The 27,076-nt window shown below is 46.2% G+C and overlaps 1 protein-coding gene across 1 annotated transcript in view; it reads left to right on the top strand.

Annotated features, from left to right (window-relative positions):
• VPS45 (vacuolar protein sorting 45 homolog) overlaps positions 1 to 27,076 on the top strand; it is a 527,429-nt gene that overhangs the window by 258,223 nt on the left and 242,130 nt on the right. The window contains exons 11-12 of the mRNA XM_069652302.1: positions 11,599 to 11,757; positions 13,223 to 13,330. Coding sequence (XP_069508403.1) covers positions 11,599 to 11,757; positions 13,223 to 13,330 — 267 coding nt within the window. The remainder of the gene's footprint in view (positions 1 to 11,598; positions 11,758 to 13,222; positions 13,331 to 27,076) is intronic.

Here is a 27,076-nt window from a genome sequence, read left to right as displayed (position 1 = left end):
CTTTGAATTGGTACAAGCCCCCAGGGGTAGACAACGCAGCCTTCTCCTTGGCATGGTCTGTCACAGCTATTTGCCAATCAGCCTGAGGTTAGGTTAAATATACTGAGGGACTTGGCAGCTCCAAGTTTGTTCATCAGCTCATCTGTCCTAGGTAAAGGATGGGCATCAGTCTTTGTGACTACATTCTGAGCCCTGTAGCCCACACAGAATTTCACCTCTTAATACAACTGGACTAGCCCATGGACTGCTAGATGGCTCAATAACCCAAAGGTCAGGCATCCTGTTGACCTCTTCCATTATGAGTTCTTTCTTGATCAGACATTCTGTGGCCCCTGATTTTGACAGTGAGACTGTCACCAGTGAGGATATAATGCTGCCCCCAAAGGGTCAAGTCTGGTGTCAGAGAAAACAGAGAGGCAAACCGAGTAAACTGAGCTGTGCTCTCCTCTTGTTACTAGATCGTCAGATCAGAAGAGAGTCTTACTCCTTCTATAGTTTTATCTGAAGGGTTTCCCCTGAGGAGATCAGGGAGAGGTTCACTCGCCTCTTCCTCTTGGTCAGAGGCTAGAAGCAAAGCTCCTAGTTCTGGTCTGGAGACATAAGCCTTTAAACGATTAGTGTAAAATACCCTGGGTACCTTCTTGTGTTTGCCTAAGTCACTAAATTATTGACCTCTCCAGGTTTGCCTACAACTTTGAAGAGACCTATCCATTTGCCCTGCAAGACTCTGTCATGTGGGAACCATTACAAGAACCAGCTGGTCTGGACGAAACTCCATCATGTTAGCTTTGTGGTCATGCCAATGCTTCACCAGAAATTGACCAGCCTTCACGTTTTCTAAAGCTTCAGTCATTAGTTGCACAATCCTCTTTTGATGCCTAGGACATAGCCAGTTACATAGACTGGATTTAAGGGTGGAACACTCTCCAATCTTTCTTTGATCAGAGCCAAAGGGCCCCTGACGGGATGACCCTAGAGGTGCTCAAAGGGGCTGAAACCTACTGCAGCTTGAGCCAGCTCTCTATAAGCAAAGATAAGGCATGGCAGTAGAAGGTCCCACTTTATTCTCAGGGGTTCTTCTAAGGCCCATATGATGCTCTTCATTGTACGGTTACACCTCTCTACCAACCCATGTGTTTGAGGGTGGTAGGCAGTTGAGAACTTGTAAGTAACTCCACAGTTTTTCCACATGGCTTGCATGTAGTGGGACATAAAATGTGACCCCATGTCAGAGATGACTTCTGTAGGAAACCCTACTGTGATAAAAATACCAAGGAGGGCCTGAGCAGTAACAATCCTCATAGGTATCGTCTCAGGGTATCTAATAGCATGGTCTACTACAACCAATAGAAATCGATTGCCTGAGGAGGTTGGAGGGTCTAGGTGAGCAACAATGTCAATCACCACCCTCTCAGAAGGAACTCCTGCGATTGGGAGAGTGGCACTAAAGGTGCCACATTCTTGGTACAACTTTTGCCAGAGAGCTGGCAAGTATGACAGCTTCTACAATGTTTGTCAACATCTGCACCCATCTTGGGCCAGTAAAAGTACAAGAAGAGTCTCTCTTTGGTCTTCTTGGAACTCTCGTGACCAGCCAGAGGGATCTCATGTGCTAGTTGTAGACACCTTTCTCTTGTCTCTTGGGGTACTACCAGTCTCCTGAAGTCCCCTGGAGTAGACTCTGTAGGCTCACTGTAGAGGAGTCCATCCTCCAAGTAGAGTATGTGCTTCCCTGGCTCTTGCCCTTCCAGCTGGGAACCGCCTTGTATGCCTCCAAAATAGTACAGCTACTTTCAACTTACCCTATATCCAAGTAGAGTATGTGCTTCCCTGGCTCTTGCCCTTCCAGCTGGGAAGCTGTCTGCTGACGCAGACCATATAGAGAGGGATGCTCTCTTTGTCCTCTGCTGAAATCTGCCCTGGAAAGACCACCTTCTGCAAGTAAAGTCTGCAGCTCAGGATGGTCTCTAGGTTCTAGATCTTTCAAGCAGGGACAGATGTCCTTCAGTCCTGTTTCACCAGTAGCTGGTTCATCAGGAGTCTCTTCAACCACCAACTCAGCATCAACTGGAGTTGGGGTCACTGGTGTGACCTGAGACTATCCTCTTGGGGGGGGAGGGAGGGGATCAGAGTAATTTTCTTCCGAGCAGGTCTGGGCTTGAGGCCCTTTTTCTTCCCAGAGATTCTGGATGTCTCCTTGGTCTCTTTGATCTTGTGAGAAGTAGAAGGTTGGCATGCCTGTGGATTTGAGATATTGGATTGCTCCCTAACCTCAAAGTAAGAGTGTTTTAAGGTTGCCTCTCTGGCCAATCTTGTCAGCTCCTGTTACTTTTTACTGGAAGGCCTCGGGGTGCTTGAGACTACTCCTTTAGTTTTCAAGTCATTACCCAATTCGACTCTCCCAGGTACTTCAGATTGCACATTAACAGGAATGTGTACAGTCATGGTATTACACTGAATGAGCGCTGGCAAAATGGGGACCATTTGGATAGGGCATCCAGCAAGCTTAGTGGGACCCTTGCGTGCCTTAGTCACATACTCCGGTTTGAAAAAGCTTTCATCAACCACTGTAATGCTGGCCCCAGTGTCTCTAATGGCATGAGTCTCCTGTCCATCTACAAGTACACTGTCCTTGTAATACTCTTTGATGTTGTCATGGATTGTATTATACATATCAATGTTGTGATCCAAGCACACTAAAGAAACACTAGCTTGAACTCCAATGGGTTATTCAGCTAGTAAGTGAAAGTGAACCCCTATCATTGGAGCTTCCTCCTCAGGGATGAAGGCTGAGGAGACAGATTGGACCCCTGAAGGTTTACTCGTGCACCTGGGATCCCCTTTCACATGGTCACCAGCGGAAGTGGTGAAACTGAGCAACGACATTTTTCCTGTTGAAATCCAGATACCTGCAGGAAGGGTATAAATAATGACCTAAAGAGCTCATGGGAAGATCCCTGGTGGACAAGTATAACAGGTGGTCTGCTAAAATATCAGAGGTTGCATAGAACCCTATGTGAAACATCTCATTGTGAATAAGACCCCTTTGACTTGTGAACTCAGTGCAAGGAAACCTGGAAAGAGCTGAATGGTGCAGGATATTTTGGTTCCACAGAAACTTCCTTACTCGTATATATAAGGAACCAAAGATGCTGTTGTGTGAAAAAGACACTTTTGCCATCCTTAAAGAACTATTGTTTCGAAAAGACACTTGCGCCATCCTACCTGAGATAATCCAGGAGAAGGGAGCCACTCTCTGGATCCAAGGACTTCTCCTTGGGAGAGACTATTTTTTGTTGGATTTATCTACTTGTGTTACTTTTGAACACTGTTTGCCAAACCTGAATCAGAGACATTTTCCTTACAGTCGTAGTTGTTCATTTCTAGTGTGAGTGCCAGATTAATATGTTTTGGAAACTAGGACCGTGTATATGATTTTGACGAGACATAGACAGATCCTTAGTTTTAGTTTCCTAGGAAGGGAAACTCTTTAGGATAGGGACAGAAAGGCCTTTATCCAACGCTTTTATGTTAATAAAGATGTTGAAAACATTACAACTTTGTGTCCGCTTCTCATTTCTGACCCCTCACAGTACCCGCCGACCTCTCTTCTCAAGTGCGCTCCACAGACCACCCTTGCTGTCCAAGCGGACGTGGCAAGGAACCCTCAATAGTCCGAAAACCGCTAGAGAGCCATCCTCTGCTGCCAAGTGTAAAGGTGCGCCCAAGATCACACAATTAGTCCAAATAATACTCAGTGATGGAGGACTAGGGTGCATGTCCAGCATCTCGTTCTCATTGCTTGCAAACAAGTTTTGTACAAAAACGAAGTCAGCGATGATGTCCCATTACATTATCAGTTTACAAAACCTACAGGGAAGTTGAGTTGTTTAGTAGCTCAAACTCCATATAGGATACATATGGGTTAGTTACCTTCTTGGTCTATACCTATCTGGTGGCTCTGCCTGGACCCATCCCACTATAGATAGTACTTCTAATACATCATTACAGGGTCGGTTAAGTGGTTGGCAATACCCATTATAGGCGGTGTGGCAAGTGGACTTTCTATTGGTTGGCACCTAGCTTACCAACCTTGGACACTTTGACAAGATGTTAGTGGCACTTCAGCTTCCTCCTCAGGGATGAAGGCTGAGGAGACAGATTGGACCCCTGCAGGTTTACTCTTGCACCTGGGATCCCCTTTCACATGGTCACCAGCGGAAGTGGTGAAACTGAGCAACGACATTTTTCCTGTTGAAATCCAGATACCTGCAGGAAGGGTATAAATAATGACCTAAAGAGCTCATGGGAAGATCCCTGGTGGACAAGTATAACAGGTGGTCTGCTAAAATATCAGAGGTTGCATAGAACCCTATGTGAAACATCTCATTGTGAATAAGACCCCTTTGACTTGTGAACTCAGTGCAAGGAAACCTGGAAAGAGCTGAATGGTGCAGGATATGTTGGTTCCACAGAAACTTCCTTACTCGTATATATAAGGAACCAAAGATGCTGTTGTGTGAAAAAGACACTTTTGCCATCCTTAAAGAACTATTGTTTCGAAAAGACACTTGCGCCATCCTACCTGAGATAATCCAGGAGAAGGGAGCCACTCTCTGGATCCAAGGACTTCTCCTTGGGAGAGACTATTTTTTGTTGGATTTATCTACTTGTGTTACTTTTGAACACTGTTTGCCAAACCTGAATCAGAGACATTTTCCTTACAGTCGTAGTTGTTCATTTCTAGTGTGAGGGCCAGATTAATATGTTTTGGAAACTAGGACCGTGTATATGATTTTGACGAGACATAGACAGATCCTTAGTTTTAGTTTCCTAGGAAGGGAAACTCTTTAGGATAGGGACAGAAAGGCCTTTATCCAACGCTTTTATGTTAATAAAGATGTTGAAAACTTTACAACTTTGTGTCCGCTTCTCATTTCTGACCCCTCACAGTACCTGCCGACCTCTCTTCTCAAGTGCGCTCCACAGACCACTCTTGCTGTCCAAGCGGACGTGGCAAGGAACCCTCAATAGTCCGAAAACTGCTAGAGAGCCATCCTCTGCTGCCAAGTGTAAAGGTGCGCCCAAGATCACACAATTAGTCCAAATAATACTCAGTGATGGAGGACTAGGGTGCATGTCCAGCATCTCGTCCTCATTGCTTGCAAACAAGTTTTGTACAAAAACGAAGTCAGCGATGATGTCCCATTACATTATCAGTTTACAAAACCTACAGGGAAGTTGAGTTGTTTAGTAGCTCAAACTCCATATAGGATACATATGGGTTAGTTACCTTCTTGGTCTATACCTATCTGGTGGCTTTGCCTGGACCCATCCCACTATAGATAGTACTTCTAATACATCATTACAGGGTCGGTTAAGTGGTTGGCAATACCCATTATAGGCGGTGTGGCAAGTGGACTTTCTATTGGTTGGCACCTAGCTTACCAACCTTGGACACTTTGACAAGATGTTAGTGGCACTTAAGTGGGGGAAGAGATTCTTTAGTCTGCCGTATTTTCAATTAAAGATTACTCCTGGTCATCCCGATGCGATGAGGCCTTCCCTTACCTTTGTACTTGGCCTTGTGTGCTGTCTGGTGTCTGTGTGTGTGTGTGTGTGTGTGTGTGTACTGCGGGAGTTCTGCAGGTGTCTTATCTGTTTGGCTCATGATGAACAGCCAGTGTTCTGCCTGTCTGGAGCACGTGTTAAAGTACCGTGCTTGAGAATGGATTTCCTTCTGTTTATTAAGGTTTTAGCTAATTCTGACATACATGTTGTGTTCCTTGTGGCCACTTGGGGTGCTAGTCAACTACTGTCTATGAAGTCCTTTGGCTTTACTGATCTCGTGCACCTGGACATCAATGGGTGCTTGTGCACTTATTAAAATTTATCAACTTGGGAGTCTACCGCTTTCCGTCCCGGGAACGGTTATCTTGTGTCTGCGCCATATTCATCTTTCCCTTCTTTGTTCCTGACCTTGGCTCTGAGCTACTGCCTGGGCTCTGCAGGAGTTTCTAGAACACATGTCTTTTTGTAAATTCAGCATCTTGAGTTCAGAGGCCTTAATTCTGAGACCTTCTGCACCCTCTGCATTTAGGAAAAGGGCTACACTTCTGTATTCCTATTACCATATTGGCGACCAATAGCCGCGTCTATTCGTCTAGTATGTCTGCCATACAATGGTGTCCCTGCCTGTGTATTTAGCATCTTATCTACCTATAATTCAACTGCCCTAACTGTGTAGTGAGTCCCTTTCTTGGTACACAGGAACCTCCTTCCCCTTTATACTGTGTTGCACTATTTATACGGCACAATATGTGTGCATTCTACAAACTACTTTTAGTCCTTGTGTGTCGCACAACCTAACTACTTATTTGTGGCAGATTGCATGTACATTCACTGTGGTTAAGCTTATTGTTTCATGGATCTCAGTTTAACTTATATTATCAACCACGGAAAGGTTCATGGGGTGGTAAGGCTGTCTCAGTTTGTAACATCTATCACCCTTGCTGCAATGGGGCAAAGTGAGGGCAGAAGGTGCAAATGATGCATTCATCTGCTTCAATCCATACTGTTGACATGTCTTGCCACCAATGATTTCATAGAAACCTTCAGGTGACCGCCGGTATGCGTTCATGTAATGTTATGGTTGTTTCACCCACAAACACCATTGCATATGAGCACTGTATGATAAAGCTGACATATTTGCTGAGCCAGGATGCTTAATGATTAGCATTTTTTTCCACTTGATGGTTATGTGAATGTGTTTCCATTGGAAAGGTTGTTGCATACTAAAGAGTTTATAAATGGGCACATACCCTTCAGTGGAATCTCAAAGACAAATTGGTGCGCCTATTTTAAGATGTCAGGTGTGATTAACGTGGCCCTTGGGTTACTTTCCCTTTTGTGTGCACATAAGTGGTTTCTATGTGATTATTTTCAATTTATTATTCCTTTGTGAAGATTTCCATTCACTGAAAATAATGTTCTTCACTGTTTGTGTTGTTGAGTTGAATTTGGTTGGACCTACTAATCTTTCAAGGGAATGACCAATGAGGAGTGTCGCCTTAAGCCAGTGGATGAATGGTCCAGTGTTGTTAGTGGGAGGATCCCCTTGTCACCTTCCCTTTGTCTGACATTTGGCAGGGGACAGTCGCCAGATGGCTAAACACCCAGCTACCCCTTAGTAGGGGCCAATAGATTTGAGTTCATCCCCCAAATCCCTGTGAGGGTAATGCTCCACCCTCTGAGGTCCAACTGAGGAACATGGCCACCTGCATACATTTCTTTAAAAGCATAGTTCTTTTTTAGAGAGCCCGCCATCTCCCTCCACCACATTCAATCACAGGCTGGGAATGTCAGTCATGGCCCAAATAAATAGCACCACTTGGAGAAACAGCATACCCGACAAGAGGGCGCATGGGGCTCCTGTATGTTTTTCCAAGATGGCGCACGGCTACACTCTTGCAAGCTCGTGGTGTGTGAACCTAGTTGTCATGCGGTTCGTGGTGAGCAACCAAGCTCCTCTTTTACACTTACTGGGGATGTAAAATACGACAGGGTTGAGAAAAACACACACTGGTTGTCAAGACATCCAAACGGGTTGAGCGGGAGGAAGGACTGAATCCAAGATAGCGGACCCACCATATGTACGGTTGATCCACACTTGGAGGCCCAAATCAGATTCTAGTGTGCCACGCTTAGCTTACCAACTATCAGCCATGTTTAGACTCAAGATCCAGGTCAAGTCTCGGTCCTGTGGAGGAAAACATGCATGTATAAAAAGACCTCATTTGAGGCAGTTGGTGTGGGTGTTTGGGGACAGAAGACATGGTAGGTGGGTTCCGAATTGTGCAGAACAGTGTGTGAAATAGTGTTTGGAGAAAACATACAGGAGCATGGAAACTTTGTGAAGTTGTGGACACTGCAGCAGTGCAGGGAGCATATGCAGCAGGACGAGGAGTTAGTAATAATTGGAGGAAGTAAGTAGTGGAGAAATGTGAGTGGTAATGAGGCATTCGTAACAATCGAGGAAGATGACAGAAAGAGGAGGTGGCAATAACAGTGGACGAAGGTGGGAGAAGTAAGGATTTGGTTGTGACAACAAAAGTAAAGCAAGGTGGGGTCAGTAAGAGAAAGCGTTGACACAAATATGTGTGCGATTTATAAAGCCCAAACATAGCTAGTAAGCAAAGGAGTGCTATACAGAGGGGATGCACCCAGGGGGGACTTTGGAGGAGGAGAATTGGGGCTAAATGGAGAGATCCGTGATTGGAAACATTTACTTTGAAGAATAGGGTCTTCAGGTCCTTCCTTCATTGTAGGATGCCAAAAATTGTTGAGGCGGTGGTAACAGGACCTGAGAAGGAAGGTAGGGGAAAGAGCAAGGAGGAAGTGGTAATAACATTGAAGGTGGGGAAAGAGATGCAGAATAAATTGTAACACCCTTGGAGAAGGAAAGTGCAGAGAGAGTAGAAGGGAGAACCAGAAGAGAATACACTCGAAGGAGGTGTAAGAGATGTTGGGTGGCTGGAGGGTTGAAGAGGTAAGGCAATGATTCTGCTAGTTAGATGATCCAGGAAGGCACCAGTGGGCCAGGTTGGCTCAAGGCAGGTTATCAGAAGGGAGGAGAAATATGTTTTATGGTGGCTGAGAAAGGGCAGGAAGACCTTTGTAAAGGCATGTGATGGTGAACAGGCAGGCCAGCCTTAGAAGAGTCCGGAGATCTCCTCAACATCTCTGCTATGCTGGGATGCTACTCCCAAGACCTCAGGCTGCTGCAAAGAGAATAATGCCAGTACCACATGGACAAGGTGTGGATGGTTTCCACCAATGGGACCGCCTAGAAAAGGGTTGGGGAACTCCTGCAAAGCCCGCAAAGGACAGTTTGTAATAGGATATTGGAAATTTCCATGAACCTGGGACTAAAGTTCCCCCTATGCTGGAAACGGCACTTGAGGAGTCATCAGACCAGTGACAGTTCATTTATAATAGGCGATAGGAAACCGACTTGTTGCTCTATGGATAAGCTAAGCTAACCCAGTGAAAACACTGAGCACTTGCTCAGCTCCAGCTAACAACTCTGCATGCGCTCCTGGCCTGGTTTAAGGGAAACTGGGTTTTACGTTGACAGTACAGTTTCCCAATGGGCCATGCAAGGCAAGGAGCATATTGCTTCACCACCCTTAAATGACCCATTGGAAAGGTTGGCTGGGGTGGTGCAAGGCCAAGTTTCTGTAGGGGTGTCCAAATTGCCATCTTGGCAGCACCTCTGGATTCTGGTGCTGGAGCAGGTACAAAATAAATCTGTATGTATTTTTGCGTGCATATAAGGGTGTGTCTCTGTTGGTGCAAGTGTGAATAAGAGGACAGTCAGTGTGTATGTTGAAGTGTAAGTGCTCTTACGTGGAGGTGCAGGGGGTCCTACATTTGTGCAGGCAGCATGAACATGCTTTCTTGTTGTTTGGGCATAGCATTTTGCTGGCACTAAGGGCAAAGCTAACACAAGAAGTGTACTTCCGGGAGAGGACGCTATATTGGTGCAACCATTATGTACATTTTGTCTTACAGCGGCATGACATTTTTACTGGTATTATGCACAAAGCTAACCTGAGTGTTCTTGTAGTGGGCTACAATGGAGCACACAGTACGAACATGTTTTCTTGTAGTGGCATAGAAATTGTACTGGCATTATGGGAAAAGCTAACAGGATTAGTATTCTTACATGGGCATACTGGCCTACATTGGTGCATGCAGTATCAACATTTTCTACTGTCATTATGGGCAAATCAAACAGACATTTGTTCTTACTTAGTAATACTGGCATCTAATGATGCAGTTACCATGGACACTTTTTTGTATAATGGCAGAATACTGGCATAGATTGTGGGCAAAGGAAAATGTGTTGGAAACTGCTTCTGTGCACTATTGGTGACCTGACATCTTTTGTATTTTTTCATGTTACCCTACAACACTGATTGTAAATAGTGTGGCTCTTTACCAATTTTTTCACTGAAAAATAGTGCTGTAAAATGCAACAGTTAGACATTTTTTCAAATAATAAGTCAAACGGGACGGGCTTGCTCGCTACGCTCGGACATTAGCGAACATTCATTCGAAATGTTTATGCCTCTCCAATTAAAAAAAATCACCAGCAATAACTGAACCAGAGAAAGAGAGAGAGAGAGAGAGAGAGAGAGAGAGAGAAAAAAAGAGAGTGAGAGAAGGGGAAGACTGCGTATGAAGCCTAAACCTGAGGAGGGTAACCCTACGACTTGGGAGAATTGGGGCTCCTCTGAATTTGTTATTCCCCTTTTTGTTTTGCTATATTGACCCACCACCTTTGAGTTTTCCCAAATAAATGTCAGTATCCATATTCCTACTTGGTTGGGGTATTTCTTAATTTATCACATGATACATGTTATGCACTAGCACCAGTGGTGGGGAGTTCAAAGTAAGGGCTGCGCTGACCCTAAAACAGCGAGAACGGACAAGACCACAGACGTGCGCCTTGTACGATTGTCTCTCTAACACGAATAAATGGTCTTTCAGTGGGAGGGCTAACGGGGGAGTAGATAGTTAAGCTTTCCCTTGCCCTCAGCCGAATGGGGGCACACTTGCTACAGTGCCAGGGACTACTGAAACAATAAGAGCCCCCATGCACTGGGCCATCCAGCACTCAATGTGGTCCCTCATTTGATCTTTAGTGATAGTATTAGACACCCAACAAAGTAACACACACACTATAAGCTTGAAAAATGAAAAGCATAAATAAAATTCACCTATCTTACTGAAGAGCAGCAAAGAAAGAGGAGGCTAACAAAATGAAGTAAGGTCTTATGATAAGTTCTTATAACCTGGAGACAGTAGGATAGTATTGGAGACCGTGAATTTGTCTATCACTATGTTTCAAATTTAGGTGAAACGACAAAAAAAACCTAGCAAGATGTGAAATGTAGTTTCTCATGTACATTTGTTTTACTGCTGAAGACTTCAGTAAAGAAAGCGAAACTTAACACTTGCCTCTGTGTCTTGCCATATCATCCATGTTGCCTAGCTATGGGTCAGTGGCTCTCACCCCCAGGTCACAGGGATCAGAGAAGCCGTTCTAACTCACAGTCCCTAAAATGCAGACTTTAAATAATATGGACTACGTCTATGTCATCCAGGGGAAGAGAGATGAGAATAGCAAAACGATTTCGAAATGTTCCTTTTTTTGCAAATTAAAGCACACACCACGCTGCTTGAAATAAGGCAAGCTTAAAGTGTGGGAAAATGTTTTATTTGAAATGTTACAACAATTTCGATGCTGATATACCTTAGTTTTAGATAATTTGATTCCTGTGTATAAAAGCATACTGGAAGGCCAACGTTCTTTGATTTCTGAATCAAGGGCTTGCTGAGGCTGTCTCACTCGACTTACTGCATTTCACCAGTATGCCTCAACAATAAGAACAAACATCTTACAATAACAAGGGCTGACTCGATAAAGAACAAAGCTCCATTTGGTTTGATTTCTGGCCAATTCAGGGAGATCACAAAGTGCTTTTTTTGTGTGTCAATAGTCATGTAACACTTCGATGTCTCAACTTTTAGAATGTTCGCAGGCTAGTGCAGAATCTAAGGGTGTCCGAAACTGATGCAGTTCGACTAGTAATGCTCTACGCCCTCCATTACGAACGTCACAGCAGCAACAACCTTCCTGGACTCTTGATGGACCTAAAGAACCGGGGCATCTCGGAGAGGAACCGCAAGGTAATGCAACAGCCTGTTCAAATAACACTGTCTTCTGATTGTCGGAAGAAGGAGAGATTGGACCATGTCTTCATCATGCCCCACTTCTACTGTTAGAATGGGCTCTTCAGCCCAGTTGCACCAGCTCTTTATTTAACAGATACCATTTCTTGCACGTGCCATTGGAACAGAACATGCTCATCATGGTCTTCATGCCACACATCTCTCAGAACGATTTCTTATGGAATCGAGGTCATTGTAGTTTGGTGAAGAACACCCACTTCTTAGCTTCATGATCGAGTAATAAGTTGCAACCGAGTTTGGCTGGCATTGTCGTGTTTAACTACATTAGCACTATTCAGAGCTTTATTTTGCAATAATTGATGATGAAGGGTTGTGGTCTTCAGCAGAGAATGTGCATACTGCCAATTTGCCTTGATTCTGGAGTGAAAACCCTTGTTATGCGAGGAGAGGATTGCAGTGGATCATAACATGTTTTTGTTTTCCATTGCAAGTTAAATTCCACTTTGCCTTACTAAATGTATATAGCGCTTTGCCCAGTGCCTTGTACATGAGTTCGTTTATGGGGGTTAAGAGGGTCAAATAGGGGGGATGTGTCTGAATAAATGTCAAAAAAGCCAACTGTGAGGGTGAACAACAGTTAGGAAAGAGAGCGATTACGGAGGCCGAGCAGATGGGACAAATGGAGGAGTAACTACATGGTGTTAACATGCTCGATAGGTGTTATCGGCCGGGGCCCGAGTCTGGGCCTTTAAAGAGGGTCCCCGGGCCCATAACACCCACTCTGGCATGCCAGAGTGGGTGTTAAGGCTATTAGCACCCGGGTTATTAGGAAAAATTGAGTTTCATTCAAGGAACGCAACGCTGCATGCGTCCTGTTCCTTGAATGACAATACAGGTACAATAGGGCCGCCATGGATAGGGAAGGCGGAGCTCCATGGCGGCCGACAAAGGGAGACAGAGTGCTGCCACCACAATCAGATTAGTGGGGCTGAGGAGAGGGGTTCTAAAAGAAATGAAGGGAACGGGAGGGTGGGAAGAAGATGGCGCTCCAGGGCAGGGGAAGCAACCTCCAGGTTTGATTCAATGCCGGCTGAGATTAGCAGTTTCAGCCCGCGATCCACGGAACCTAATTGGCTGCTCTCTCGGTCCAGGGTGCTAATTGCCAATAAGAGTGGTGGGATTCAGTAGACAGAGCAACAGCAGGGGAGAGAAGAAAGGTTAGTGTTAGTAAGAGTATCCAAGGTGGTCAAACTTGAAAGTGAAATAATTACGAAATCCTAAGTTGTAAGAGCAGAACGGGTTGATGGGTCAGAATGTGGTGGATGTAGGAGCTGGTGAAAAGATGGAACATGTTTTGCTAATTGTAATATTAATCATCAGATAGAACATGTTTTACTCATGCCTTTAACTATCCAGATCACAGTCATTGCTAGATCCCTTTTTATTTTCTTTTGCTGTGCAGTTGATTTCCGCAGTGGTGGACTATGGTGGCAAACGGGTCCGTGGCAGTGACCTCTTCAGCCCCAAGGATGCCGTGGCAATTACCAAGCAGTTCTTCAAAGGACTAAAGGTAATTATAGTGAAATCAGACTTCTGTGAATGCTAGGGCAACTCGCCAGAGACTTCATCACATGCAGACTGCATGAAAAGCAATGAGTGAAATGCAACTAAGGTTTCAGGCTGCATATTGCAGGATTAGAGACATTCTGACTTCTGAATTGTCTAAAAACATTTAACCATCCTTAAGAGGTTTTATATCAGCTGTTTTGCTTCTTGATGCTAGAGTGTTACAGTAGCAATCATGTGATCTTTGACTTTGTAAAATCTTCATGTCTGTTGTGGAAATAATATTTTTTAAGGCTTCCATAATTTATCATTGGAAGATTCAGCAGTAAGATCAATGCAAATCTAAATTGTCTGTTTTAATAGAATGGTTTGTGTTGTCCATTTAAAAGGGAAGACTTATCTGGTGAAACCCAGGGTAGGTAATGTTTAACACCTTTAATTCAAAGCTGTGCATCACCAACAGCCAATGCAGACTTCTTCTGGTGTTGGTGCTAGCTTTTCAGTATAGTTCAAGCGTTGGCACAAAATTCAGTACTCTCGTAAAGCATTAGAACTGGCAGAGGAGAAGACCAATAATCCTTAGCTGCAGCATTAATTGTGAGGGAGCCAAAACCTTGAATGCCCAGATCATATGCAGAAAAGTGAGGAATGTTTTCCTAGGCACATTTGGATGGAAAGGCTCGATGGGGGTCATTACGACCTGGGCGCAAAGGGATCCCGGGCACCGGTAATGACACCGTTGCCGGTAATCCCTTTGCGCCCTATTCCGAGGTCCCTTTGCGGGTCCCTCCCTTAACGCCTGGTTTTACCAGGCGTTATGGACGGGACATCCAAACGGATACCGGGGACAATAACGGTACCGCAATTTGCGGTACAGTTATTGACGCCTTCCCCCTTCCCATTGATCCCTATGGGGGCTCAAATGGGAATGGGGAATGGCTTTTCAAAAGGGGACTTAACGGTCCCGCAATGGTTGGAATAGACCGGTAAGTGCCCATACCACCAAGTCGTTGGCGGTACCGGTATTGGTGCTAGTCATGGCACTAATCACGCCATGACTAGCACCAACCTCAGAATGAGGGCCAATGACTGAGTACGAGCTTGAGAGTGATTTTGGACCTGATGTACAAAGCCAACCTTAAGTGGAAATTTTCTGTTCTGAATCAAAGATTTTATGTTGGAATCCGGAGCTTTTCCCAGACATCTGGTTTTCATAAGGGAATTATGTTCCGAGATAGTCTGGTTTGGTTGTCGAAGGAATCTTGTAAAGGTAGGTTACACCTATACATGGACCTAATGCAGGGCAAAACATATAGGTGGGCACAATGCTCCTTTTTCTATGTCTCCAGTGCAAGATTCAATTGTGTATGGGGAGGCAAATTCTAGAGCGGTTTCAGACCAATGACACTCTTGTATTTAATTAGGTTACTTGTGGAACATGTTGACAGCTGTGCTCAGGTAGCTGTGCCCGGTAACTGGGCGCAAATTAACCAAGTGAATGTTTTCAATCAATTATTGCACTCTGGTTTCAAAAAAGGCAAAAGGACTGCCTCATCGGTGTTCCTGATGCCGCGAGACCCAAGTCAAAGAGCATGGATTGGTGAAGCCCTCTCCATTGTCATGAATGTGCTGAGAAATGGTCCCTCCACTGCTCTGAACTGTGCTGGATGGGGAAGAAGACCGAATCACTTTAATCATTTATACTAACTTGTTGGGAGTGTTCAGGCTTAACGGGCTACTTTCACCGTTTTGCGACACGGTTGCTTTTGTCCAATTAAACAATGCCTTGGATATGTTGTAGCCTGCACACAAAAAAGAATACACCACACCGGTATACTGAAAATATATACACTTTTTAATAAGGTCACACATACAAATATTTATGATGGGAAAAATAAGAACCTGGGTTATAGAGAACACCTAGCAGAACATAGTGAAGATAAAAACCAGTAAATGGCCAGTAAAAGCCTAATTCCTTAACCTAAAATGTAGACCCCATTATTAGGATAGATTTCCAAAATCAACCATGGGGGTAGATTTTGGGAGCCAACTATGAGGTACCCGAGGAAGTCGAGTTTTCGAAGATGCGGGGGGAGGGGGGTTACGCCACTAGTGTCGTGAAAGCATTTGATGAGCTTTCCCATGTTTGAATAGGGAACAATGAGATTTGGATTATGTCCAGCGGCGGAGAGCGCAGCCAGACAGTTTGCAGGGCTCCTTAATAGGAGCCATACATGAAATAAGGTGTTACATTGAAATGTACTCGACCATCAAGATTTAAGAAGCACAGATGCACTATTTCCGTCTTGAAATGTGGTGTATAAGGGGCACATTCATTGTTCTGCAATGTTTTTGGTCCTGATGAAGACCTTGATATAAGAATAAAAAGGGACATAGAGAGGTGACAGTATCCTCGGTTGTCTGGCCGAAACACAATCTGTAGATGATGTTGTATGTTCTGAAGAGGCCAGTGATATTATCGAATATTAAAAAATTGTCACCGGCAGTTTCACCTCTAGTGATGTTGAACTATAGTAATGACAATGCACTAGGGTTATTCATGGAAATGTCAAACAAAGACCGGTCTATTTCTTTCTAGTACTACTGCTAAATTAAGTCAAAGTACATGAGTATATCCTCTGAAGAATGTTAATTGACTTTGTACTTCAGCGCACTGCATTTTTACTAACCACCTGAATTGGATCCGTTTTGTTAAATATTGTGTGTGTTTATTGATGAAGGTTTTTTTATTTTTCTTATATGTGTATGTGATAATAAAAATTGAGAAAAGTATTTTTTATATTTGAAATGATCTCACGGTCCCACAGTGTACTTTTAGATTGCTGAGTTGTTCCTCATAGTGCTATTAGTTGGTTTGTAGATTACGGCAGTGTGAGGATACACATTATTGTAACAGTCCGCCTTGTATTTTGCATGGTAGATTTTGGGAAGCCACCATACTATGGTAAACAAGGAGATAATGAGATTTTATCCAAACCCAATCAAGGTAAGATAGCAGAGCGGCAAGGCTTAGTCTCAGGAGGGTTGTGAGAGTGGTCTAGGGCTACAATGAGTCCACACAGAACAACACCAATACATCCAGTTAGACAGCTAAAGTACAAAAATATACAATTATTTATTAGTCCCTTACAACGCACACTACGCAAGTAAACCTTTTAGTCAAATATTGTTACACCAACACTTATAAAACAGATTTATACATTCTTTTATTTTTTAATTTTATTGAAGCGTTATGACTTGCTTTAAGCTAATCTTTCGGCCTTTGATCAAGCATATTACATAAAACAATCACATAAAGTTAAAACACAGCCATTACAATATTTCATTATACACTTGGTTTTAAAAAGAAAAAAGAAAAACAAAGATAAATCCTATGCATAAATACATTATATATAGATATATAAAACTTTCATAATACAATTCCATCCCAACACAAAACATACAATGCATTAGAAACCGTCCCGTCAATTAAAAATAGCCATCCTTCTACAAGTACATTTTTTTCAAAAGTCTAATCACTGCAAAGGTTAGCGAGGGACTCTCCCCTTTTCTGATAATCGCCCACCACTCTTCTTGTGTCCGAGTCAGATATTGACTGATATACATTTACCCAAATACAATCCTTTTAGCTCAGCCAAGGACGCTCATCTCAAAAATAAATGTTTCAGAGATTCCTGTTCTGATAAATCATAAGAAAATCTACAGACATTCTTCATGCCTCAGATTTGATCTCTTTCCCAGAACATCCCGCATAGGATGCAAATTTAAATGGAATCTTAAAAAGGTACTCCCAAAATGTGTATTTGGACATCTTTTTTTAGATAGTATGGCAGATGATTCAGTGCCTTCATTTCTCGTTTCAAATTTTCAAATACGTAAGAGGCACATTGTGATAATATCCATTCTGCAGCCCAACACCTTGCTTTTCCCACATCATATACTAGCATTATAACATCAATATCCATCTCCGTCATAATGTCCAAACATTCCCTTCTGTAAGTTGTTAAAAACTCATCCTACTGAGAGCAACGCATCTTTCAATAAAACAGAGACATATCCTGTGCAAGCAAACATTATCTAAAAAAAAGTACATTTTCTCCATAACACAAGGCCCGCAAGGGATACTAGGCCCAATTCATACTACAAAATATGTACAGGGAAGCCTCTCGGTACCCCCAACAATCCTTTCCAAAATATCACCTCAAGCAAAGGCCACAACTTGTCAATCTACCAACTTTTAAGGCATTTTCATTTAATGATCCTTTCCATAGACATTTACCATGAAGCCCAAATAACGATAAATGTCAACTTTCACTAGTGGTATGTTTCATATCTTCCATGTAAACTTACTCTGTTTCTTTGCCTTTGGGGATTTAAAAACCATGATATTAGACTTAGCTGCTTGATTTTGTCATTGGATTATTTCCCTCAATATACTTATGGAGGGCATCTAATTGCCTTTGTAATCCTATTGGAGTTCTGCCAAGCAATACAAAGTCATCTGCGTAAAGGAGCCACTGTATTGCCCTTCCATTAAGTCTTCCTACTCCTTCCTGTGAGGCTAAGAACCTTGGTCTCATCTTCGACTCCACCGTCTCCTTCTCTCCTCACATCTCTGATGTCTCCAAGAAGTCCAGCTATCAGCTGCACCTCAGAGTTATATTTCCTTTTCTCACTTTACCCCAGAAGCGCACTGTCTCCAGAGCTCTGGTCCTCTCTAGGCTGGACTATTGCAACAGCCTCTTTCTAAATCTTCATGCCTCAACTCTTCGACCTTTACAACTTATCCAGAACAGGACTGCGAGACTTGTCCTTGGCCTCAAGCCCAGGGATCCTATCTCTCTATCTCCCAAATTTCTTCACTGGCTCCCCGTGGCTGCAAGGATCAACTTCAAGACCCTCTGCATAGACCACAACACTTTCTGTTCCCATGGATCGCTCTACCGCCAACTTTCTCTTCCCAAACATATTCCTTTTCCAGCTCTCCGCTCATCCACCTCGTTTCTCCAAGCAGAGAGTTGGGGGCAGATCTATCTCCTCGGCTGGGGCCTCCCTCTGGAACAGCCTCCCTGCCTCTCAAACTTGAGCAGAACCACCTCTGGTTCCGGATGCAACTCAAGACCTTCCTTTTTGCTTCTGCTTTCTCTCTTCCTCTCCCCTGCTGATGCACGTGACTGCTCTGCGCACTGGTCACCCTCTGACCTCTGGCCCAGGCTCCTGCATGTTCAGTTGCCCTCGCACTGCCTCTGGGCTCCCCAGCACTTAAGGGTCTGTATCTGCAAACCTAGAGTCCCTTCTCTCTGCACTTATGAGCCACCCGCTGGCTACACTTGTGAGTTTACTGCACTTCCCCCTTCCCCCTGGCACTTCTCCCCTTCCATCTTCCCCGCACTTGCACGATCTGAATGACACAAGGCTTAGTAAGATCGTTATTTTGTCCTCCCTTGTCTCCTCCTCCTTGTCTTGTTGCACCTAGAAACACTTGTGTTCAGGTGCATTATAAATACCACATCATATCATATATCATATCAAGGAGGGAAGGCATTAACTTTCCCAGGGCTTCATCCAAGTCTAAAATAAACAAATTAAATAGTGCTGGCACTAAAAGACATCACTGTTTGAGTCCTCGCTTGGTGTTTGTTTTTGAGAGGTTCCCCTGTTGATAACTCGCAGTGTAGTTTGACTATATTGTTTAGTTTAGTTTATTTATTTGTAGAGCACAACCAAGCCCAGAGCTATCTGGGCGCTATTCGTACAAGTTAAAGCAGAAAATATACAAAGCTGGAAATACAATAAAAAATTAGCATAGATGAAGATCCACATATTAACAAATATACATAGGTCAGCATTACACAGGAAGATACACATATTTACAAGTAGGCATAGGTCAGCATTACAAACTATTCAAGGTCACATATGTACAACAGATGGTGATTGTTTCTATTTAGCCTAGCTATTTATACAACCATGTTCAGGTCTAGCTCGTGGAGGCAGGCTTTAGCCTTTTTCTGGAATAAGAGAAATGAGGGTTCCTCTGGTAGTGAATTCCATTTTCTTAGCTGCAAGGACTGGGAAACTAGCTCCGCCTGCACGTTGTTGCTTGAAACGAGGGATGGAGACACAGCGTGACTGGGTTGTTCTAATAGGTCGAGTGGTGGAATGACGAGTGATGGTGTTCGATAGGTAAGTAGGGGCTTGGTTGGAAAGGCACTTGTGGGTGAGGGAAAGTGTTTTCAGGTCGATACTTTGCTTAATGTTAAGCCAATTTATTGAGTGTCTAGTCGCACAGATATGTTGCTTCCTGGGAATGTTCAGGGCTGATCTGATAGCGTTATTTTGCATGACTTGCATTTTGTTTCGAGCTTCGATAGTACTAATGCTTTGGCTATTGAAATGCAGTTAGTTGTAATTAAGTATGGGCGGCAGGCCGTAATGAGCTTGCAGGTGTGAGCTGTGGAGGATGCCAGGGCGCTGGTTTGTCTCGATAGGGTGAGCGTGGAGTCAATGTAAATTCCTAGAGTTTTCACAACATTGGCTACTTTAATGACATTGCCATTGATATTGAATGACGTGAATAGCGCACCCAATTTGTTCAGTTTGGCAGTGGACCCTAGGAGAAGCAACTCTGACCTCTCATTGTTGAGACAGAGCCTATGCTTTACCATCCAAGGCTGTATAATGCTGTAGATGTATTTGAGGGTCTTGCTGTCTACAATGTGATCACCAGTGATAGGGATGAGTGTCAGGGTGTCATCCGTGTAATTGATATACGTGACCCCCAGATAGTCAAGTCGATCAAAAAGTGGCTTAATTAACTCATTGTAGAGAGTAGGGGACACACAAGATCCTTGTGGGACCCCGCAGGTGACTGGGGTTGGTAAGGCAGAAGCTGAGGGTGCAAAGACCATCATGAATCTGTTGTTTAGGAAGGACTCAATCCAAGCATTTGCTTGATCCGAGAAGTGCGCAGCAGATGAGAGGGGTTTGCATAAGATTTCGTGATTCACCAAATCAAATGCCGCTGATAGGTCAAGTAACAGAAGCAGGGCTAATTTTTCCTTGTCTTTCAAAGTCTGGATTTGGGTCTTCAAGTCGATTAGTGCTGTTTCTGTTCCATGTCTGGGTCTAGATCCTGATTGTCTCAGTCCTAGCAGATTTTTGGATTCGAGGTGTTGCTGTATCTGCAGATAGGCTGCGCGATCCAGAATTTTTAACAGATATTGAACCGTTTCTATGGGTCTGTAATTTGAAGGGTTGCTGGGGTCTAGTGAAGATTTTTTTTAATAGAGGGAGTACCCAGGCGTCTTTCAGATTATTGGGTACTATACTGGATTTGAATGGGGCATTGATGAAGGAAGTGATGAATGGAGCCATTTCATTTCCCGCCTCCTTGATAAGCAAGGCTGGACAAGTGTCTCCCTGATAATTGGATGGTTTGAGTTTCCTGATGATGGTCTCCACCTCTTTGATAGAAAGGGGTGAGAAATTAAATTGGGGCAGATTGTTCCTAGAAAGAAGCTGAAAATCAAGAGTCGGCTCAGTGTCGGTGATCAGGGTTTTCTTAGTTTCTATTTTGTTTTGAAGCAAGGTGATTTTGTCTTGAAGCGCATTCTGTATATTAGTGCACCATAGGGCGTCTTTGGTACAAGTATCGGGAGGTGGAGCAGGTGATTCCATCTCTTTAAGGATGTTGAATAATTCCTTTGTGCTAGACTTAGCTTTGGATATGCGGTCAGTGAAGTTTTTAGCTTGGACAATGGCTATCTTATTGTTAAATGAGGCTGCAGTGAAATTGTCCTTGTTAAGTGATGATGGGGTGCCTTTCCATAATGTTTCAGCCGTTCTTTTCAGTTTCCTAACAGTCTTCAAGTGGGGGGTATACCAGTTGTTGAGGTGCGCACAAGGTTTAGATTTGCGTAGATTAAGGGGCGCTATAGTAACGATAGCCTTAAGGATATTTTCGTTATACAGGTCTACTAATAATGTCGGGTCTGAGTTTGTTATGGTGGGGTGAATAATCGGTTGAAAATAGTGGTAAGAGTTTTTCTAAGGTGAGATTACGTTTATTTCTTGTCATCAAGGCAGGTGCTTGGGTTTGAGGAATAGGTAGTACGGAGTCTTTGATAGTGCAAGATATTAGGTGGTGGTCAGTCCAAGCGCAGGGGGTATTGGAAAGTATACCAATATTACAATTAAGGTCTGCTAACCAATCTAATGTTCTTCCTTTCTTGTGCGTGGGATTGGATATCCGGTGTATAAACCCTAATTCAGTTATGGTATCCTTAAGGGCACATGCTTTAAGGTCTTTAGGGTCTTGAAAACCTAAATTAAAATCTCCCAGGATAATTACGAGTGTTACTTTTGGTGTTGGTTGATAACAAATGTGATATATCATTTTCAAAGGTTGTAGTTGGGCCTGGTGGACGATAAATCAGGTGGATGGAGATAGTGAATGTGGTGGATGTAGGAAATTTGATAGATAATAATTCTGCTGAAGGTAGAGGTTGATTATTGACATTTCTAAGACCTAGGGCCGTTTTATACATGAAAGCAATGCCTCCTCCTTTCGTAGTGTTGGTGTCTCTGTCAGATCGTAGAATGGAATAGGTATCCAGGATGGCAAGGGCGAGTGAAGGGCCTGATGCTGAATGGAGCCATGTTTCCGTGATGGCAATAAAGTCCAGATCGTGAAGTGTCTGGCATTGATGAGGCCGGCTTTGATAATAGGTGTGGGGTTGTTAGGTTTGTCCTTGGGTGACCTCTGACTGATTCCAGAAGCGTGGATATTGTGGCTGTAATAGCTGGAATAGAGGTTGCTGCAATACTAACTTTAGTGATTCGTGTAGGATGTTGACATGGAAATCTAGAACTGAGTCTAAGGTTTCGAACTGGTATAGAGCAAGGGGAGGTAGAGTAAGGTGTAGGTGAGTGATAAGGTAGCGTGTTGGTGTTGCAGGAAAGCAGTTTAGCAAATGCTTGTGTTGATGTGACCTGGGGGGTGCGTCGGTCAAATACTGGGCTATGTGTTTGGTAGTTCAGTCTAGTGGAGGTAATCTCTGAGGATGATGGCGTTTAAAATGCAGGCAATGTTGTAGCAGTATGCATGGTGGTATGTGGGCTGACGGCGGGAGGTTGGGTGACATAGACTGGCGAGTAACTGGTACTCTGTAGTTAGTGGATGTGTCCATAGCTCTCATGGGAGGTCTGCCTGTCGTGAAAGCAGATGTGGGCAGGTCTCGATAAGTGAGGACGACTATGATGTAGACTGGCACTAGGTGAGATAACTGCATGGCTAATTCAAATAAAGATAAACAGGGTGCCTGCGTATACCATCTGGTTGTGCGGTAGTCCGGGCTATGGGTCTACAGCCAGTTGGTGTGAGCTATAAAGTGCTAGATGTAATGCAAGTTGATTGCAGAGTAAGTACAAAAGTAGCGTAACACATTTGAGATCACAGGCAAGTAGCGGAACAGAGTTGATATTACAGGTAGGTTCAGGCGCTAGTGGCTCAATTACTATGAAGGGCTAGATAGGCATGTCATGTGTTCACATTACACGTCTAGACTGCAAATAGTCATATTATAGTGCAATGGAATGATACAGCGTGACCTCTTGGCGAGTATGCTGCTTTTGACGTTGAAAGGTACGGTGGACTAAATGCAGTTTTCAAAAATAGGTCACCGTGGGCTAAGATCCACTTAAAATGTGAGGCATAGAAAGCTAATTGCGATTTTCAGAGATACGGCGCCATAAGTTCTCCAGCATGGGGTCTGGCATGGATTCACATGCTCATGAATATTCCCCGTCGTCAGGCTGGGAATCCTCGGTAAAGAAAAAACCAGTATCAGTTTCGTTTCTGATCTGTCTTTCGTAGTAATAACCAATCACTGGTCTCTGCGTCATACTGACCACAGCCAATGACTGCCCTCTACCTAAGCACCGCCTCTGGCAGCCATCTTCAGATTTTTACCGCACGTTCATGTGTTGGGATCCTCGTGCTATTGCTCTCGAGCGTTAGTGCTATATTTTCACATTTTTTCTCAAAAACTTTGTTTTTTTTCGGTCAAAAGAGCCTCAAGCTCCACCGACTCTCCATCCGATCAACGGGGACCCGTGTCGGATTCGCCTGCGCCCCTCAAGGGTGAAGATTTCGTCGAGCTACGCTTTTGGAGGACTCCAGAAGTTTCTCAGGCCCGGACATGGCCCAGGAGAAGGGAAGCTCGACGCCCGGAAAGCTGTTCAGGATCTGTCCTGGATGCCAGCTGCAGAACGTCTTTAAGGAGGACGAACACTCCCTTTGTCTCTACTGCTTACATGAGGACAAGACGCACGTGGAGAAAGACTGTGCGTTTTGCGGCAATATGTCAGAGCGGACCATGAAGGACCGCCATCAACGTCTCGCCAACTGGCTGGAAGGGAAGAGCCCGTCAGGCGAGAAGAAGAGGAAGAAATCCGAGCGGTCTTCTAAGACCTTTGAGGACGCCCCGGCGACGGGGGTCCAACACAAGGCCAAGCACCGCGAGTCCGCTGGCACCGGGAGCGCCGAACGGTCGGGCTCTACGGGCGCCAGGCAGGGCGCACCCTCCCCGGCACCTTCAGCCACGAGCCAACGCTCTGGGTCGGGTAAGAGGAAGGGCGAGCACCCGGCGAAGCTCCTGGAGAGGCCCCGGTCGAGCTCGAAGGCCCCATCAGAGGGGGAGCGAGGCAGTGTCCCCCCCCTCAAGGATAAGGCGGTGAGCGCACCTAAGGTGGTGAAGGCCTTAATCCATCCGGCCAAGCCCTCTATCGATACTGTCGCGGCGGCCCTGGCTCAGCCTGTGGAGGCTACACCAGTGGTGGCGACCTCGGGGCTCAGAGTCTCCCTGCCACCTCGGAGGGAGTCCTCTTTTGTGCCCATCGATAGGACCCCCGTGAAACCCCCGGCGGGGAAGAAAAAGGGGGGGGCAGGGCGTCGTCGTAGATTCGGCCTCAGCTTCAGAGGAAGAGCTGATTGAGGTCTTAAGCCACGGCCTTGGCGTGGAAGAAGACCGGCCCGTCGGGATGGATCCCGATGCAGGTGACGACGACATCGTGGAGGGTGCCGACGGGGCTCCTCATCGCCCGTCGGATTCCCCTCTGCCAGTGCCGCAAGACAACTCGGCGGCCATTTTGTTGGCTATACAGTCCTTATGTTCAGAGATAAGGACGAGACTACCGTTGCCGACGGAGGAACCTCTCCCGTCGGGGGATCCTGAACCGGGACCTTCTGGTGCTCCCCCGCCCAAGAAAAGAAGGATTCACCCTCCACCTCCTTTTCAGCCGTCGCGCCCCGTCCAGCCCTCCTCCCCGTCCTCCCGAGGGGATGATACGGGGACTGACACGGCAGCGACGGGTACGGACGACGAGGTATACGACGAGGATCTACCGTCGTCGCCTCCCACCAGGGTTTCTCCTCCCGACGAGATTGGATCGTTCCACTCCATGATCGCCAGGGCATCCGAGCTTTTCCAACTCTGCCCTGAGGAGAAGAAAAAGGAAGGATTCCTTTATCAACGGTGCGAGGCCAAGAGGAAGACGGTCCTCGCGGTGCCTCTACTGGACGACATTTGGGATGAGGGCCTCGCCCTCCTCAAGAACCCTTCCACGACGCCGGCTAGAATAGACCGGTACGAGAAGAAGTACCGGGTCCGGGACGCGGCCCCCCTGTGCCTCCGGGCGCAGCCTACCCCGGACTCCGTCGTCTCAGCGGCGGCCAGGAAGAAAGCGGGGGGGGGTGCGGCCTCCACATCGACTTCCCCACCGGACGGCGAGGGAAAGAAATTGGACGCTATGGGACGCAGTGTCATCTCGTCTGCAGCGACGACGATTAAAGCGGCCAACGCCTTGGCTATCGTGGCCCGCTACGACAGGGAGCTATGGTACAAACTAGCTCCCCTGCTGGACTTCCTACCGGACGACAAGAGGGCGGATGCCCTGGAGATCCTACAGGAAGGCGAGGTGGCGTCGGACCACGCCATCACTATTGCGACGGACATCGCCGACACTGGGTTTCGCCAGTTGGGCAACGGCGTGTGCCTTAGGCGGCGTGGATGGCTCAAGGCTACGGACTTCCGTCAAGACGTACAGACCAGAGTCCTGGACATGCCGTTCGATGGGAACAACCTGTTCGGGAAAACAGTGGACGATTCCCTTCAGGCCATTAAAACGGACACTGAGACTGCCCGGGCCCTTGGGGTTCTGCAGCAACGACGGACGCCCTTTCGGAGCAGCGGAGGCAAGGGCGCCTCCAAAGGTTACGGCGGCGGTCTCTCCACCTACCGTCAAGCGGCCCGCTCGTCGTCTCAGGAGGCCTACAGAGGACGAGGCAAGTCTGGCGGACCCCGCCGTCGTCGCCAAGGAGGTCAAGGCGGCAAAGCCTCGTCGAAACAGGATTGAACCGACCGTGGGGTCGGGCCCCCACCGAAGCACCCCGGTGGGAGGCCGGCTGGCGAGCTTCGTCAGCGTGTGGGAGTCCATCTCCACCGACCGTTGGGTGCTGGACGCCTTAACCCGGGGCCACGCGCTCGAGTTTCAAAGAAGGTGCCCGCGCGTCCCCCCCGTGGCCAGGAGAGAGCTTCACGTCCCTCAGCTTCTCCTGGAGGTAAAGGCGATGCTCAGGAAGGGCGTCATCGAACTCGTCCCAAAGAGGCTTCGGGGCTCCGGAGTTTACTCGAGATACTTCCTCGTGAAGAAGAAGACGGGAGGATGGCGCCCCATCCTAGACCTGCGACGTCTGAACAAGTTCATCAAGGCGCAGAAGTTTCGGATGGTCACCCTCCAGCACGTCCTGGGGCAGCTGGAGGAAGGAGACTTCCTGTCGTCGTTGGATTTGGAGGATGCCTACTTCCACATTCCCATCCTAAAGGGGCACCGAAAATTCCTCAGGTTTGTGGTCCAAGGGCGTCACTACCAGTTCAAAGCCCTCCCCTTCGGACTACGGTCGGCACCCAGGGTATTCACCAAGTGCCTTGCACCGGTGGCGGCGCAGCTGCGCCGCGAGGGGATCCACGTCTACCCCTACCTGGACGACTGGCTCATCCGAGCCAAGACGAGGGAGCTCGCCGTGGAGCACACGGCAAGGACCGTCCAACTTCTCACGGACCTGGGATTCTCCGTGAACTACGCCAAGTCCCACCTGGTACCTGCGCAAAACGCACTGTTTCTGGGAGTGAAGCTCGACACAGTGTCCCTTCTGGCCTCCCCGTCGGAGGAAAGGACCAGGTCCATCCTGGGCAAGGTACAGCGGATGTTGGTTTCCGACGCGGCCAAGGTGAGGTCCATCAAGTCCCTCCTCGGAATGATGTCTTCTTGCATCTACCTCATTCCCATGTGCAGGCTCCGGATGTGCCCGTTGCAGGAGTTCCTGGACGCGCGCTGGATCCAAACGACAGGCGGCTTCGAGGAGAGGATCACACTCGACGAGAGTTTCCGCCGAGCGGTCCGGTGGTGGGGCACCCGCGCGCATCTGACGGCGGGCATGGACTTCCAGACCCCAGACCACCAGGAGACAGTGACCGCGGATGCCCCCCTGGAAGGGTGGGGAGCGCACACCGAAAATCTGCACGCCAGAGGCCTCTGGCTCGCGACGGAGAAGTCCCTCCATATCAACGTACTGGAGCTCTGTGCAGTGTTCTGGGCCCTCAGGTCCTTCCTTCCGTCCCTCAAGGGCAAGGTGGTGAGGATCTTCACCGACAACACCACCACCATGTTT

The sequence above is a fragment of the Ambystoma mexicanum genome, chromosome 1p (assembly GCF_040938575.1).
Source record: "Ambystoma mexicanum isolate Mex_15411 chromosome 1p, UKY_AmexF1_1, whole genome shotgun sequence".
Classification (NCBI taxonomy): domain Eukaryota; kingdom Metazoa; phylum Chordata; class Amphibia; order Caudata; family Ambystomatidae; genus Ambystoma; species Ambystoma mexicanum.
Note: the sequence above shows the minus strand (reverse complement) of the source record. Positions and strands in the feature narration are given on the sequence as shown.